We start from the raw sequence: 13,774 nt of genomic DNA on the forward strand, positions 1-13,774 counted from the left end.
TTCCATGGGCACTTCAAGCTCAATGCATGTGAAACTGAACTCATTATCTTCCCCCACCTCAAACCTGCTTCCCTGTATTCCCAATGATGCCACCTGGAACCACCAAGCTGGGAACTTGGAGTCATCCTTGAAGGCTCCCCTTCACAGATCCACTACATAAAATTAGTGGCAAAGTTCTGTACTCTTTTGTTTGCAACATTTTCCATATCTCTCACCTTCATGGCTTTGAACCATGTCAGGTCCTTCCTATCTCTAGTTTGGAGCCCTGCAAGGGTCTCCTAACCAGTGCTCCCGCCTTCAGTCTTGCTGACCTCTTATTGCCACCAGAGTCATCTTTTGAAAAGACAAAACTTTGTCACTCCCTAGCCCAAACACTTTAAAGGCTCCCTGTTGCCTACAAGACAAAGTTCAAGCTCCATTGCAGGGTTTAAGGAGCCTTCCATGGCCTGCACCTGCCCTGCCCCCTTCTCTTTCCCTAGACTCCTGCCCCACTCAACACTTTTCTGTTCTCCAGAGTCACTGTGCTCTTTCATCCCTTTGTGCCTTTGCTCGCAATAGTCCCTCTGTTTGGAATAGTCCCCTGCCTGCCTGGTGGACACCACTTAACTTCTGAGACTCAGTTCAAGCACAGCTTCTTCTAGAAAGCCCTCTAGAAAGCCTTCTTTGATCGCTTTCCTAGAGTAAAATTGACCGCCCACCCCCCTTTGTGTCTGCACTGCACCCATAACCAGAGCCACGGTGGGGTGGGAGGAGCTGCTCCCGGCCCACAGTTGTGCATCTCGAGGCCAGGGGCCCTGTCTTTCATCACTGTGTGCTTGGTGCCTCACCCAGTGCCTGGTCCCTGGCAGATCTCAGTACTTCGCTTCTATTGGTTCTGGATGGGAAGGTGGGTATGTGGAAGGGCCTGGAAGGATTTTGATTTCCAACTGCAGAAGGGTCTTGGACTGCGAACAGGGCTGTGAGACTTTATTTATGCAAAGGAAAGTGCCTTCTCCCTCACTTCACCAGTTACTTCCCGGACACCCCTCGCTGCTCTGGGGTGTGTCCCAGGTAGGCAAGGCGGTTGGCAGTAGGCTCTCCTGAAGGCATAGTTTCTAGTATTGAGATGAATCCTCTTCCAGCTGCAGCTGGAGGAAAGTGCCTGCAAGAGAAGGGGGAGCCAAGTGGCAGGAGCCAGAGCACAGATGGTAGGAGCTTGATGGGGTGCTCAGAGCATTTGCACCCCGTTACTCAGTACCTGGGTCCTCTCCTGTGCTACAGGTTGGGCCACTCACACATAGAAAAAAAAATCCTGGCTGGGTTTTCCCTCACTTTGTCTGTGTCTCCTGCAAGTACCCAACCCCACTCTAAAAAGCTGGACCCCGGCTTGGGACTGGATCCTTAACATTCCCCTTCTATTTGTTCTGGGTGTCGCGGTGGCAGGACAGGGCCTGGGGCTGAGGCTGAGGACCTCTCTACCTGAAGCTTTGGCGTAAACTGTCTGCCGGTCCGCGCTCTGGGCGACACAGGATATGTAAAGCTTCTGGTCCTCAATCTTTTCCACGTCAACGTTCAGCACAGCCAGAGAGCCCACGCGGATCAAGCTGGGAGAGGAGGCGGCTTAGCCCCTCCCTCACATGAACCCCTGGCCGCCATCCCTTTACCTCTTTGTCCCCCCATCCTTCTCTTCATCCCACCCTGCCTCGAGGACTAAAGTGGCTCTGGGCTCAGGGCCCATCTGCCAGCAACCAGAGTCTGACAGCAGAGGTTGCATCCCGGCCGGGGACCAGAGGACCGCGTGGCTGGGGAAGGAGAGTGACAGGCAGGACTTCTACACCTCAACTGCCACGCATGGCTGTCCCCTCAACGGCCAACACCCCAAGGATCCGTACTTACTTTTTTTTTTTAATTTTTATTTATTTATTTATGGCTGCGTTGGGTCTTCGCTTCTGTGCGAGGGCTTTCTCTAGTTGCGGCAAGCGGGGGCCACTCTTCATCGCGGTGCGCGGGCCTCTCACTATCGCGGCCTCTCCCGTTGCGGAGCACAGGCTCCAGACGCGCAGGCTCAGTAGTTGTGGCACAAGGGCTTAGTTGCTCCGCGGCATGTGGGATCTTCCCGGACCAGGGCTCGAACCCGCGTCCCCTGCATTGGCAGGCAGATTCTCAACCACTGCGCCACCAGGGAAGCCCCGTACTTACTTTTTGAACCTGATGCTGAGATTTAGTGTGAACAGCCCCTCTCCAGCCAGGTAAGCAGTTTCAGAGAAGGTCTCGTCTATCATGGCTGCCAGTGACCCTCCGTGGGCAAACCTAGGGGTGCGGGCAGGGAGCAAGGCCAGGGCTGGAACCACCCCACCTCCATCTTTCCCCAGGAAAGGAAAGGAAACAGATCTGGATCCCGTCTGATCAAACCAGTCAAAATCAACTGATTTTTCTTCCATGTTGCTACAGCATGTGTTAGCAACCACTGATACCGTGATTTTATTTCACCAGGAAAAACACTTTTTTTGCTGTTAGAGTTAATGGAAAAACCTTTTTCAGATTCATCAGCTAATTACTGGTGGCAACTACCGTAATTTGGAAAGGTGCACTCCTACAGGGAATGGAAAAGCCCCTGAACTTCTGGGCTTTAGTCTCTAAACCATGACCTTGGGCCAGCTCTCACCTCACCAGTCACTATGGCCAGTGCTGAGCCCACATTTTCAAGGTGGGTAAACGTGGAACTTAACTTAGGACCTATAAAGTGCTGACGAGATAGACTCCCGAGCAGTGCTGCCGGTGGAAAGCCGAGAGCCGGCTTCAGCAGGATGATGCCAGCACGTGCTTTATGTACAGCACATAAAACTCTCATTCTCACTTGTGTAAGCTGACCTTCATGCCAAAGCTCCATTGCTGGTCAAGCTGGGGACAATAGAAAGGCACCCAGCTGGGGGCCATGCAACCACACCCACCTGGCTTGACTCCTTGCCTCCACCTTCACTACATGTTTGATCTTGTGCAAGTTGCTAAACCTTTCTGAGCTTTAGTTTTCTCACTGTGAATTGTGAATAAAAATAATTTCTATCTCATCAGATCAAATGAGGTAATGTTTACAAAACTTCTTGTACGCTTCTAGTCACCTCCCTCCCCATATTGCTTGAAGGAGGGGAACAGTTGTTGCCAAAGAACCCTAAGCCTGCTCTTCCCTTGTTGTCCTCGCTGGCCAGGCAGGAGACCCATCCGCAAGTGTGTAGGTGCTGCAGGGTAGCTCTTGGTCAGCCAGAAGCCTACCCCGCCTCATTGCCTAGGGGCTGGGTGGGTACTTGTCAAGATAATAGAAAATACAAATATTGGTCTCTGCCCCTGATTCCTGGCACAGAGCTCCTGAAACCCTCTATTTCCTGGGTGATAGGAGTGTCTTTTGTTCTAATGAGGTGACTCTGGGCCGGCTCCTGGTTGAGGGCTGGTCACCAGAAAGACCAAGCCATGATTGGAAGCTTGGAATTTTCAGTCCTGCCCCCCGCGCCTCTCCCAATTCTCTTGAGAAGAGAGAAGGGCTGGAAATGGAGTTAATGATTGATCATACCTATGTGTTGAAGCCTCCATAAGAATTCCAGTTAGTATGGGGCTCAGAGAGCTTCCAGGTTGGCGAACACACCCACACTAGAAGAGTGACGCACCCCAACTCCGCAGGGACGGGAGCTCCTGAGCTTGGGATTCTCCCAGACCTTACCTTATGGGTTTCTTCCACCTGGATGTTCATCCTTTATCATATCTTTAATAAACTGGTAAATATAGTTGTTTCTCTGAGTTCTGTGAGTGGTTCTAGTAAATTAATCCAACCACAGGAGAGGGTTCTGGGAACCACCAATTGTAGCCAAATCAGACAGAAGTTGTGGGTAACCTGGGGACTTACACTTGCCATTGGCACCTGAAGAAGGGTGCGAGCAGTCTTGTGAGACTGAGACTTTAACCTGTGGGATCTGACACTACCTCTAGGTAGACAGTGTCAGAATGGAGTTAAATTGTAGGACACCCAGCTGGTGTCACAGAGCATTGCTTGTTGTGGGGAAAAATCTGTGAACATTTGGTGACCAGAAGTGTCGGAAGGGAAGTGTTCTATATGAGAGTAAAGGAGACTCACAGGAAAGACAGACGTAGCAGGGAAAAACTGGGTTTTTCCTTACCCAGGAGATAGACTGAACTGGGTTTTTCTAATTGGGCACTAATTTCTTCTCTGGACCCCCTCAGTCCTCTGGCCTCAGTGTTGGGTGGTCCTCCTCTGACTCCACTGCCCCACCTCCATGAGGCCCTAAATAAAGTCAGCCACACTCCGCCCTATCCCTGCCTTCTTGGGGGTTTTCCTCTTCAGAAGGGAGGGGACCCATGGCCTGGGTAGAGCTCTGACCTAGTCCCCCAGCGTCTGCCCGCACTAGTGTGGGAATCAGTGTCCCCACGGAAGATACTTTAAGGATGGCCAAGGTGACAAAGGGCTGCAGTCTGAATCCATGGCCTGTAGAGGTGCTGACATCTATTAAGCTCTTTGAATTCTGTTTAACTGCAATTGAGTCTCTCTCAGGCCTTGGGACCCTAAAGCTTCTCCTTCCCCCTCCTCCCTCTTCTCCCTTGCAGGAATTCTGACACCAACAATAGCATTCAGTGAGTGTCTAAAGCAGGAACAAGGATGGAGAAGGCAGACAACCGTGGACATGGTGACCCAGTATTCTCGGGCAAGAAGCTCAGGGCCAGCCTGATTTCCCTCGTGAATGTATTTATGTCCAGTGTGAGTTCTTTCCTGGGTCTATTCCCAGTTTGGAGGCAATGGAGTACAGTGGAAGAAACAACGGACTTGGAATCCCAGCTCCTGGATTAGAGTCCTGGTCCTGACCTTGATTGCCTGTGCTACCTTGGGCAAGATAACTTACCTCTATGTGCCTCAGTTTGCCCATGGATAGAAGGTGAAGTTTGGATAGATGGTCTGATAGCTATATTGTGCTTTATGGTTTATGAGCACATACATATAGGCCCATAATATCATATCTATCAGCTATTCTGGAAGGTAGATATTATTGCATCAAGATTTAGGTAAGGAGGGCCTCCCTGGTGGCGCAGTGGTTGAAAATCTGCCTGCCAATGCAGGGGACACGGGTTCGAGCCCTGGTCTGGGAAGATCCCACATGCCGCGGAGCAGCTGGGCCCGTGAGCCACAATTACTGAGCCTGTGCACCTGGAGCCTGTGCTCCGCAACAAGAGAGGCTGCGATAGTGAGAGGCCCGCGCACCGCGATGAAGAGTGGCCCCCACTTGCCGCAACTCGAGAAAGCCCTCGCACAGAAACGAAGACCCAACACAGCCATAAATAAATAAATAAATAAATAAAATTAAAAAAAAAAAAGATTTAGGTAAGGAGACCGAAGGCTAGAGGTTAAATTGCTTGCTCGGTGTCTCCAAGCAAGCCTGACAGAGCAGGACTGGAAGCCTGGCTCCTAACTCCAGATTCTGTCTTCTTCCAAGTCCAACACATCCTTCTCAAAGTGGCTTCTAAGACCCCTTCTTAGGGGAAAATTCCCAGTCCTGAATAAGGAGGCTCTTTATTATCTGCACAGTGGGGACTGGACCAGATGACAGAATATCCTTCCAAGTCTGATACTGTGAGACTGGAGCCCAGAGCCTCCCACTCCCAACCCAGCTCCTTAGAGAGAGGTACAGATCCCAGAGCCCGGCTGTACCCAGTCCGTCTCCTGAGCCAAGCCCAGGAAGCAGCAAAGATGTCCCCCCGCGGGCCTGCCTGTGGCCTTACCCTGGGGGCCCTCCAGGGAGGGGCCTGGTTGGAAAAGACAGACGGACTTCTTGGATGGGTGGAAAAAGATGCCATACTCGTAGCCTTGTCCTTCCATTTTGATACACCTGGTGAAGATGCGACAGTCACTTTTGTCTGGGGAGAGATGGGGAGTGACACAGCTGAAGAAAGGAGTGAGTGAGGGCATGGGGCCCAGTCAGGATGAAGGACCAGTGGTTCAGCAGCATGGATGGAGCCCGGCCTCAGGTATAGGGTTGACGAGAGAACCAGAGGACATACAGGCTCTGCTCTCAGGGAGCCTTCAATTGGAGAGCAAGGCACGGACCTGTCCTCAGGGCCCTCGGTCTGAGGGGGACACAGCCCTGTCCTCAGGGAGCCCTGGGTCTTGAGGAAGAAACACTCATGAAGTTCCCTGGCTGAGAGTAGATGTAGGGTCAGGGGCAGGTCAGACTTGAAGAGACCTTAAACATTGAAAATTAAAGTGTATGTCATTTAATTCACATATAATTCAAAATAACAATACTGAACAGAAAAATAAGTGCAGAAGAGTCCCCCAAAGTTCTGATTATTTTTCTCAAGGCGACTATAAGAACTATATCCTTTTTGGATGGAATCCAAAGTCTTCAAAAAATTTTGGTGCGCCTGCTTTGTTTTTTCCCTAAACCCAATGTACCACCCATTCATCGCTGGGCTGGAAGAACACATATGTGAATGAGAGAGGCAAGTTAACACACACACGTGCTCACACACACGCACACGCAGAGAGATCAAAGTGGAAAACTCTGTCACTCTGATCCGTGGGTGTTTCAGGAGAGCCTCTGGGCCTAGCAGAGCAGGGATGGTGTGCGGAGGTCTGCACTGGGCAAGGGGGAGTCCTCAGACCTTTGTGGGGTGGGGAGGAGGACTTGGGATAAGGCTTGACAGTAAGGGAAGCAGCCCGGGTGAGAAGGCAGCGGGGCAGGGAGCTGAGTCAGCAGTTCTCCTGGGTGCAGTTCACCCAGAGTGGGTGCACTCTGGGCTGGGAGCAGAGGCAGCTGCTAGGGTGTGCTCTCTTCCCCTGGGAGGAGGGGAGCCAGGGGCCTGAGAGGATGCTTTTCTCATCCACCTGCCTGGGGCTGCAGTGGGAGGGGTGGAGTTAACAGAAAAAACTTCTGGCTGAGAACTGGCCCAGAGCTTGTGAATTTCCTTCTTGAGCAACTCTGACCACAGGGAAAGGGGCTGGCTGATCTGACCCTGGTGGGCTGGGGTGCATGTGTGCCGATGGGCCCTCTCTGGCCAGGCCTTACCTGAGGTAACCGTTAATGCTAATGGGAGCTTGAGCCCCTGGATGTGGTTTCTGTTGGACTTGAAGGAGGGCAGTCTGATCCAGCCATCGGCCTTAGTCTTCTCCAGAAATTCGTGGTACAGGTTCAGCATGTCTGGACACCAGCTGGCATTGGGCAGGGTGTAATTCTTCAAATCTGTCTTCTCCTGACAGAATCTTGAGACCTGGGCAGGAAAAATCAGGGAGACTAGACAGCTTCCTGGGAGGTGGGCTGCTGCTTGGGCTTCGGGACCTGTGGGTAGTGTGCTCCTGGGTTCTTGGGCTCCTTAATCCCTTCCACCAGTGTTGACTTGAGGGAAATGGCCCTTGGGGACTCCTGTGGGGTGACCAGGGAAGGGGACACTAATGTGCAAAGGAAGGGAAGGAAAGGCATGGGGGCTGACAGTTAGAGGCATGCTGCTCTGTGGTGGCGCATTAAAATTGTCCTGTTTTAAAGCCTGTGAGGTATTCTTTGAGGCTGAGAACGGCTAGTATTAGCCCCACCTTCCAGATGGGGAAACTGAAGAAACACGGCTAAGGTTGCCAAGCTTGTGAGTGTGTGAGCTGATGGTCAGACTAGAGCTCATCCTGAGACACTGTCTACCCTGGGGGTGTGACCACAGGTGAGGATCACTGCTACCACCCCCTCACCTCAGGGGCTACTCCAGCTCTGTCCATAGCCGTGGGCCTGCCCGGGGAAGGGGGGCTCCTTTGAAACCTGTTCTGGGTGCCCACAGTGGTGCGGTACCTTCTGTGGGATGAGGAGGAGTCCTCTGTGATGCCGGATGCTCACGCGCCAAATGCACCCATGGGCAGTCGGCCACACACAGGGTCCTTTGTCTGGGGGTGTCGCAACTCAGCTGCAACGGTCTGAGTCCCATAGGAGGAAAGTGAGTGGTGGCCACACAAGATTCAGATCAGGATGAAAGTCACCTGGTAGTCTTAGTTGTGGATCTGGGCTACTTGGTTTCCTTTGCCAAATCAAATAGCTCCCAACAAACTGCTCACCTGCCCCGGCCACAATCGGGGAAGAGGAGATTCAGGGTGCTCCCTACACCCGCGGCCCCCAGGAGAAGGGCTGCGCATCTGGCTGAGCGGGGCACTCACTCACCAGGGAGTCCGTGGAGGATCCGAATGCTGAGGCAGGGCTGAACCTGGGCAGGATGTAGGGGCCACCAGCGAGGGCTCCGTGGTGGCCACGTCTCGCTGCCACCTGGAAGCCTCTTCTTATCGTGGCTGAGCGCTGGGATTGGGGTTGGCAGGGCTGCAGCAGCGAGGCGAGTGAGCCCTTTTCAGCTGCACCTTGGGGCTATCGGGCCAGCCACCTCTCAGACAAGCCTCACTCTTCTCTGTCACAAGGCTTTCATTAGCAAGCTGCCACCGCAGATGATTAGGCAAGGCTGGGCTGGTTTGATACAACACCCATAGATGCTTGGGGACTGTACCTGGTCCAGAGTCCCACCCAGCACTTGGGGAGGGGGCAGATGCTGCTTGGGCATGAATGCATAGCAGGACTGGCCTGAGTTCAGAAAGAAATATTTATTAAAGGAGCAAAAAAGTACATAATGAAATAGTATAGCGTATAGGAAGCTTTGGAGAGTTGCCCTGGAGATTTTCTGGGGAGAGCCCAGTAATATTCCCAGAAAGATAAGGGAGGTCTAATCCTTGATTGGAGGCTACTGGTGGAGTGTCTGTGTGTGTTGGTGGAGTGTTTGTGGCAGGTGCTCTGCAGCAAGACTCTGAAAGCTCTGGTATGATCCTGGGACTCAGAAAACCAACTCACAGCCCTCAGCCACTCCCTTCTTCTATCTCATACAGAGGGAAGCCCAGGCAAGCCTCCACCTGCTGGTCCCTGGTGAGGACGGGGTGGGGAGGAGTGGGGTGGGGGGAGGAGGCCTTGGAAGGGGAGGCCAGAAAATCATTCAGGGAGGAAGCAGCTTAGCAAGGGCATTCTGTGCTTTGGGAACCCCAGGGAGTGGGTGATGGCAGCAGGCAATGCTGGGAGTGAGGCGGGGAGTGGGGCAGAGGAGGCTTTGCTGATGATGAGCCTGGAAAAGAGCCAGCTTTGAGTGGGGGAGTGGGGAGGAGTGCTCAGTCAGCATCTGCAAGGGTGCGGACTCTTTTTGGTGGTGGTATTTCTTGCACTGAATTAAAACTGCCAGTTTTCAACTAAAAGTCCCAGATTTTAATTCACTAGAATAAAGCTTATTCTAAAGGTCAGAACTATGCAAAGATGGAATTATAATGATGATGATGATGATGATGATGAGTTTGGTAGGTTCTGAAAGATCGTACTGATTTAATATGGAAATTTAAAGATTTTATCCCACCTTCTGTAGTTAGCTGCCCTAGAAGACGAGGATATAAATATTTTCCTCATCTCTTGTCAAGGTTCGAAGGAAACTTCTTCAAGGACTGGGGGAACCCAGTTTTTTGGTTGATTTAGTCTCTGGGTCTAATCATAAATATCTGAGTTAGTTGCCAACATTTAAAAACAGGGAGTTGGGACTTCCCTAGTGGTCCAGTGGTTAAGAATCCACCTTCCAATGCGGGAGACGTGGGTTCCGTCCCTGGTCTGGGAACTAAGATCCCACATACCACGGGGTGACTAAGCCCGTGCGCTGCAACTAGAGAGAAGCCTGTGTGCCACAACAAAAGATCCCACGTGCCGCAACTGAGACCCAATGCAGCCAAAAATAATACTCTGGTGCCCACAGTGGGCCCTTTGGAAAGGAAAATATGTTGGAACTGATGAATCATTTGGCTCTACGCTGCTTCAGGGTTTTTGCTTTATCCATTTTCTAAGGTTCTTGGTCTTTGCTGTGGGTGGGAAGTGTTAATGGGAGGCTGGGCCTCAGACTGGCCAAACAGGAGAAAAGGCTGTCTTCACCAAACCTGGGGCACCGGGTGGAGTTAAAAGGAGTTGTTGCTAAGTACTCTGCCCAGAGGGGCTCTGGGTGGGCTGCTGGGATGCTCACCTGGGAGAAGAATAACACAGGGAGGGCAGGGCTGTGGCAGAAGACCCCATGCCCAGGGGAGCTGAGCAGCTGATAGGCAGCTGCTGGCTCCAAGTGCTGCTGCCTGGTGTGGTCACTGGGCTGAAGGAGGGGGTCCCCCCGGCAGAGTACAGAGTCAGGGAACTAGGCCAACCCAGGGAAACCTGAGCTCCTCCCAGAAATGCGAGAGCTCGCCCAACTGCTCAGCTGGAACTGATTTCCTATCTGTGAACTGCTAAGAGGCAGAGAGAGGCAGGATCTCTAAGCTCAGAAAGTGACAAATCCTGAAGGGGTGTGTGTGTGTGTGTGTGTGTGTGTGTGTGTGTGTGTGTGTGTGAGTGTGCACATGTGCACTCATAGGCCTGGCCAGGCCTGCAGCTGAAATTCCCCCTTTCTCATACCCAATCCCTTAAGAGATGGTACCTTCAAAACCAATGGGACAGTCACATCTGTTTTCCAAGCATGGGGTACAAAGTAAGGTCACATTCATTTTATTTATTTATTTATTTAACATTTATTTATTTATTTGGCTGCGCCAGGTCTTAGTTGCAGCCCGTGAGATCTTCGTTGCCACGTGCGGGACCTTTAGTTGTGGCATGTGAACTCTTAGTTGTGGCATGCGGGATCTAGTTCTCTGTCCAGGGATCGAACCTGGGCCCCCTGCATTGGGAGCACAGAGTCTTAACCTCCTGGTGGCACAGTGGTTAAGAATCCGCCTGCCAATGCAGGGGACACGGGTTCAAGCCCTGGTCTGGGAAGATCCCACATGCCGCGGAGCAACTAAGCCCGTGCGCCACAACTACTGAGCCTGCACTCTAGAGCCCGTGAGCCACAACTACTGAGGCTGTGTCCCACAACTACTGAAGCCCGCCTGCCTAGAGCCCATGCTCTGCAACAAGAGAAGCCACAGCAATGAGAGGCCCGTGCACCGCAACCAAGAGTAGCCCCTGCTCCATGCAGCTAGAAAAAGCCTGACCACAGCAACGAAGACCCAACACAGCCAATAAATAAATGAATGAATGAAAAAAAAAGCATATTAAATGACTAACACCTGCCCCCATGATATCCCGAGCCCCTTTCTCCCCTGAAAACTCTGAAACAGGGTTTTGTTAACTGTTGAACTGGCTCAGGGGCCAAGTTCATGAGCCCTCCAAGTATAGGTGATGGTGACATCACCAACTGCTGCTAGGTGCCCAGGACTCCTGCCCTCTTCCTCAGGGCCATGGGCATCCTGGGGCTGGAGTATGTCCACACAGGATAATCAGATGGGTATGGAGTCAAGTCCCACGGCCCTGATGGGGTGGGGCGAGGGCCAGGTGAGAGCCTTGAGGGCAAGTCCTCTTCAGGTTCCCAGGAGGAACCATGTCAAGCCCTGGGGCCAGGTGGAGGGAGACGCTCACTAGGTGATTCGGCTCCCAGGTGGCTGCTGGAGGAGGTTTTGAACACTGTCCTTCGCAGGGGAGCCTCCCAAGACTCTGCCACCTCCAGCCTCCATCCCTGTGCTTCCCAAACAAGGAGGCCTCACCTTTGTTGGGCCATTTCCCCTGCTACCCCCACCCCATAACCACCCTCTCGACCTCCTCTATCCCCAGCCAGCCCTCCAGACCTCCACGTAGTCGGGCAGGAGGCCCCTTTCTTCTCTGAATTCTTCCCTCTTTCACAAGAGTTCCCAGAGCTCTCAAAACCCAGCCAGAATGATTAGCATCCAAAAAAACCTGGTTCTTACTTCCCTGGGGGCTGGTAGGGCTCTGTCTTCACACTTCCCGGGGACTGAGGGGAAACACTGGCATTCCATTGTCTGAGTGCTGTGAAAAGATCAAGTTTCATATTCAACTGGCCTGACCATGGATTCCATTCTCGAAGCCAGGTTGTCCAGGAGCATCTGGCTCTGGGGCTTGCCCTAGATTCTGTCTATTAAGACAGAGAAAAGGACCTATTGGGAGGTCTCTTCCTTCCTGTTGCTGTGGTTTCTGGCCTAAAGCAAGGCGGGGCAGCTTGGGACATGTGGCCTCCTCTCCTATCCACAGCTGGGCACCAGGCACTTGACACACGGCATGACCACTGTTGCTTGGTGGCCCAGTCAGCAAAGAACAATGTTGTTACAACTCTGGTGTAGAGTTCCTTGGTGCAGAGAAAGCCCTTCTCCCTCCGCAGTGCCCTCTGCTAGGCTGAGCTGGCCTGGCTCCTGGACACTGTAGACCCCAGTACTTTACTCCCCGCCCCCACCTTCGGCAACTACAGTTCCAGAGTTACCTGGCTCTTTTAGTGCCTGCACAGGCACACACACAGAGGCACGCACACGCACTCACAAACATACTATGCATGCCCACACGCACTAACATTCACATGCACACTCACACTCATACACGGATGTGGATATGCGTGTATATACTCATGCACACAACACACACATGGGTTTATGTGCACACATATATACATTTACACACATGCATGCATACTCGTATGCATGTATATACATTACTTGTATGCGTGTATTGTATATACAATACACACAGGTGTACACACGCAGCCTCACAAAAACACAAATATGAGCACACTCACATGCACAGAGACACAAATGCACGTGCATGCATACACATGGCATAAGTATCCACATTCGCATACATGCATGCTCACTCACACACTGACTCACATAAATATCACACATGTACACGTATGCACATACACTCACCCATTTACATATTGTGATATTGAGAGTTATTGCCCCACACATTGCTCATCATGGTTTAACGTTTTGCTTCTCCTTTAAAATGTGAAGATTCCAGCGAAGAGCCACTTCGCTGGAGTGGCTCTTCAAAGAGCTTAGTAACTGTAAGCAGTTAGTTATTTTACTTCTTAGTTTAAGTGGGATCCTGAAAGTAGGTTTTGATAAGGAGAAGGAGAACAACCTTGAGTCTGAGTTTATGGAAGCAAAATTTCCCTGGATGCACAATTTTTTTCAGGTACCCCTTCCCTGAAAGGGCGTGGCTGGACCAGACCGACTGACTTCTTCCTAGGTGAAGTTCAGAGAACCCTCAGACTATCTGAGTCTGGAGGTGCCTCTAAAGAGCCTTTGGTCTAATCCCCTCATCTTATAGATGAGGAAACTCAAATTCATTGAGATTAACCAGCTTCATTGATTGTACTTCCAAAGTATATTTTAATCCGCTTCCCTCCTCCATAGAATCAAATGAAACCTGGAAGGGCCATCTGCCAAGTCAGCATAGTTCTTTTACCAGAAGACAAGGAGGAAGGGATGATGGACAGACAAAAAACAACTGACGTCCATGGCTGTATCTTAGCAGTAGTCCAGAAGTTTTTGCCCCAGAGATGAATAGAAGTAAACAAAGAGGTCAGTCATGATGGGGAAGGGTGGCCGAGGAGGCATGTCCCCAGTATGAAGATTGGTTTTGGGAGAGAAGGGATGAAATGGAGCCAAAGTAAAAGAAAGGAGGAGTAAAAGTGGCTCTCTCTCTACTGAGGCTCATTTAGAAGCACTACAGTTCAGAGGCTGTAACTCCAGAGTTCTTCAGAAACGTGGGAAAGTTTGTGGGGCATGTCACAAATGGCTGAGGAAGTGGGTGACTTTATGGAAGCATTTCGCCCCCACATTTTAGATATGGGTGAGGTAGATATTATTCCTGGGTCTTAATTTCAGTACTTTTCCTTTTATCACATTTATCCTTACCTGTGTAGGATTTATTTTTTTCCTGAGAAC

General features: G+C 51.5%; 1 protein-coding gene across 1 annotated transcript; it reads right to left on the reverse strand.

Moving 5' to 3' along the window:
- Positions 1-1,094: 1,094 nt before the first annotated feature.
- Positions 1,095-8,559, reverse strand: THEM5 (thioesterase superfamily member 5). The gene is made up of 7 exons (XM_057553439.1): positions 8,506-8,559; positions 8,172-8,369; positions 7,044-7,245; positions 5,764-5,892; positions 2,179-2,296; positions 1,459-1,583; positions 1,095-1,141 (listed from the first exon to the last, which is right to left on the reverse strand). Exons 1-7 carry the CDS (start codon positions 8,557-8,559, stop codon positions 1,095-1,097), a joined length of 873 nt encoding a protein of 290 aa, XP_057409422.1.
- Positions 8,560-13,774: the final 5,215 nt, after the last annotated feature.

This window comes from Balaenoptera acutorostrata, chromosome 1, assembly GCF_949987535.1.
Source record: "Balaenoptera acutorostrata chromosome 1, mBalAcu1.1, whole genome shotgun sequence".
Lineage (NCBI taxonomy): Eukaryota > Metazoa > Chordata > Mammalia > Artiodactyla > Balaenopteridae > Balaenoptera > Balaenoptera acutorostrata.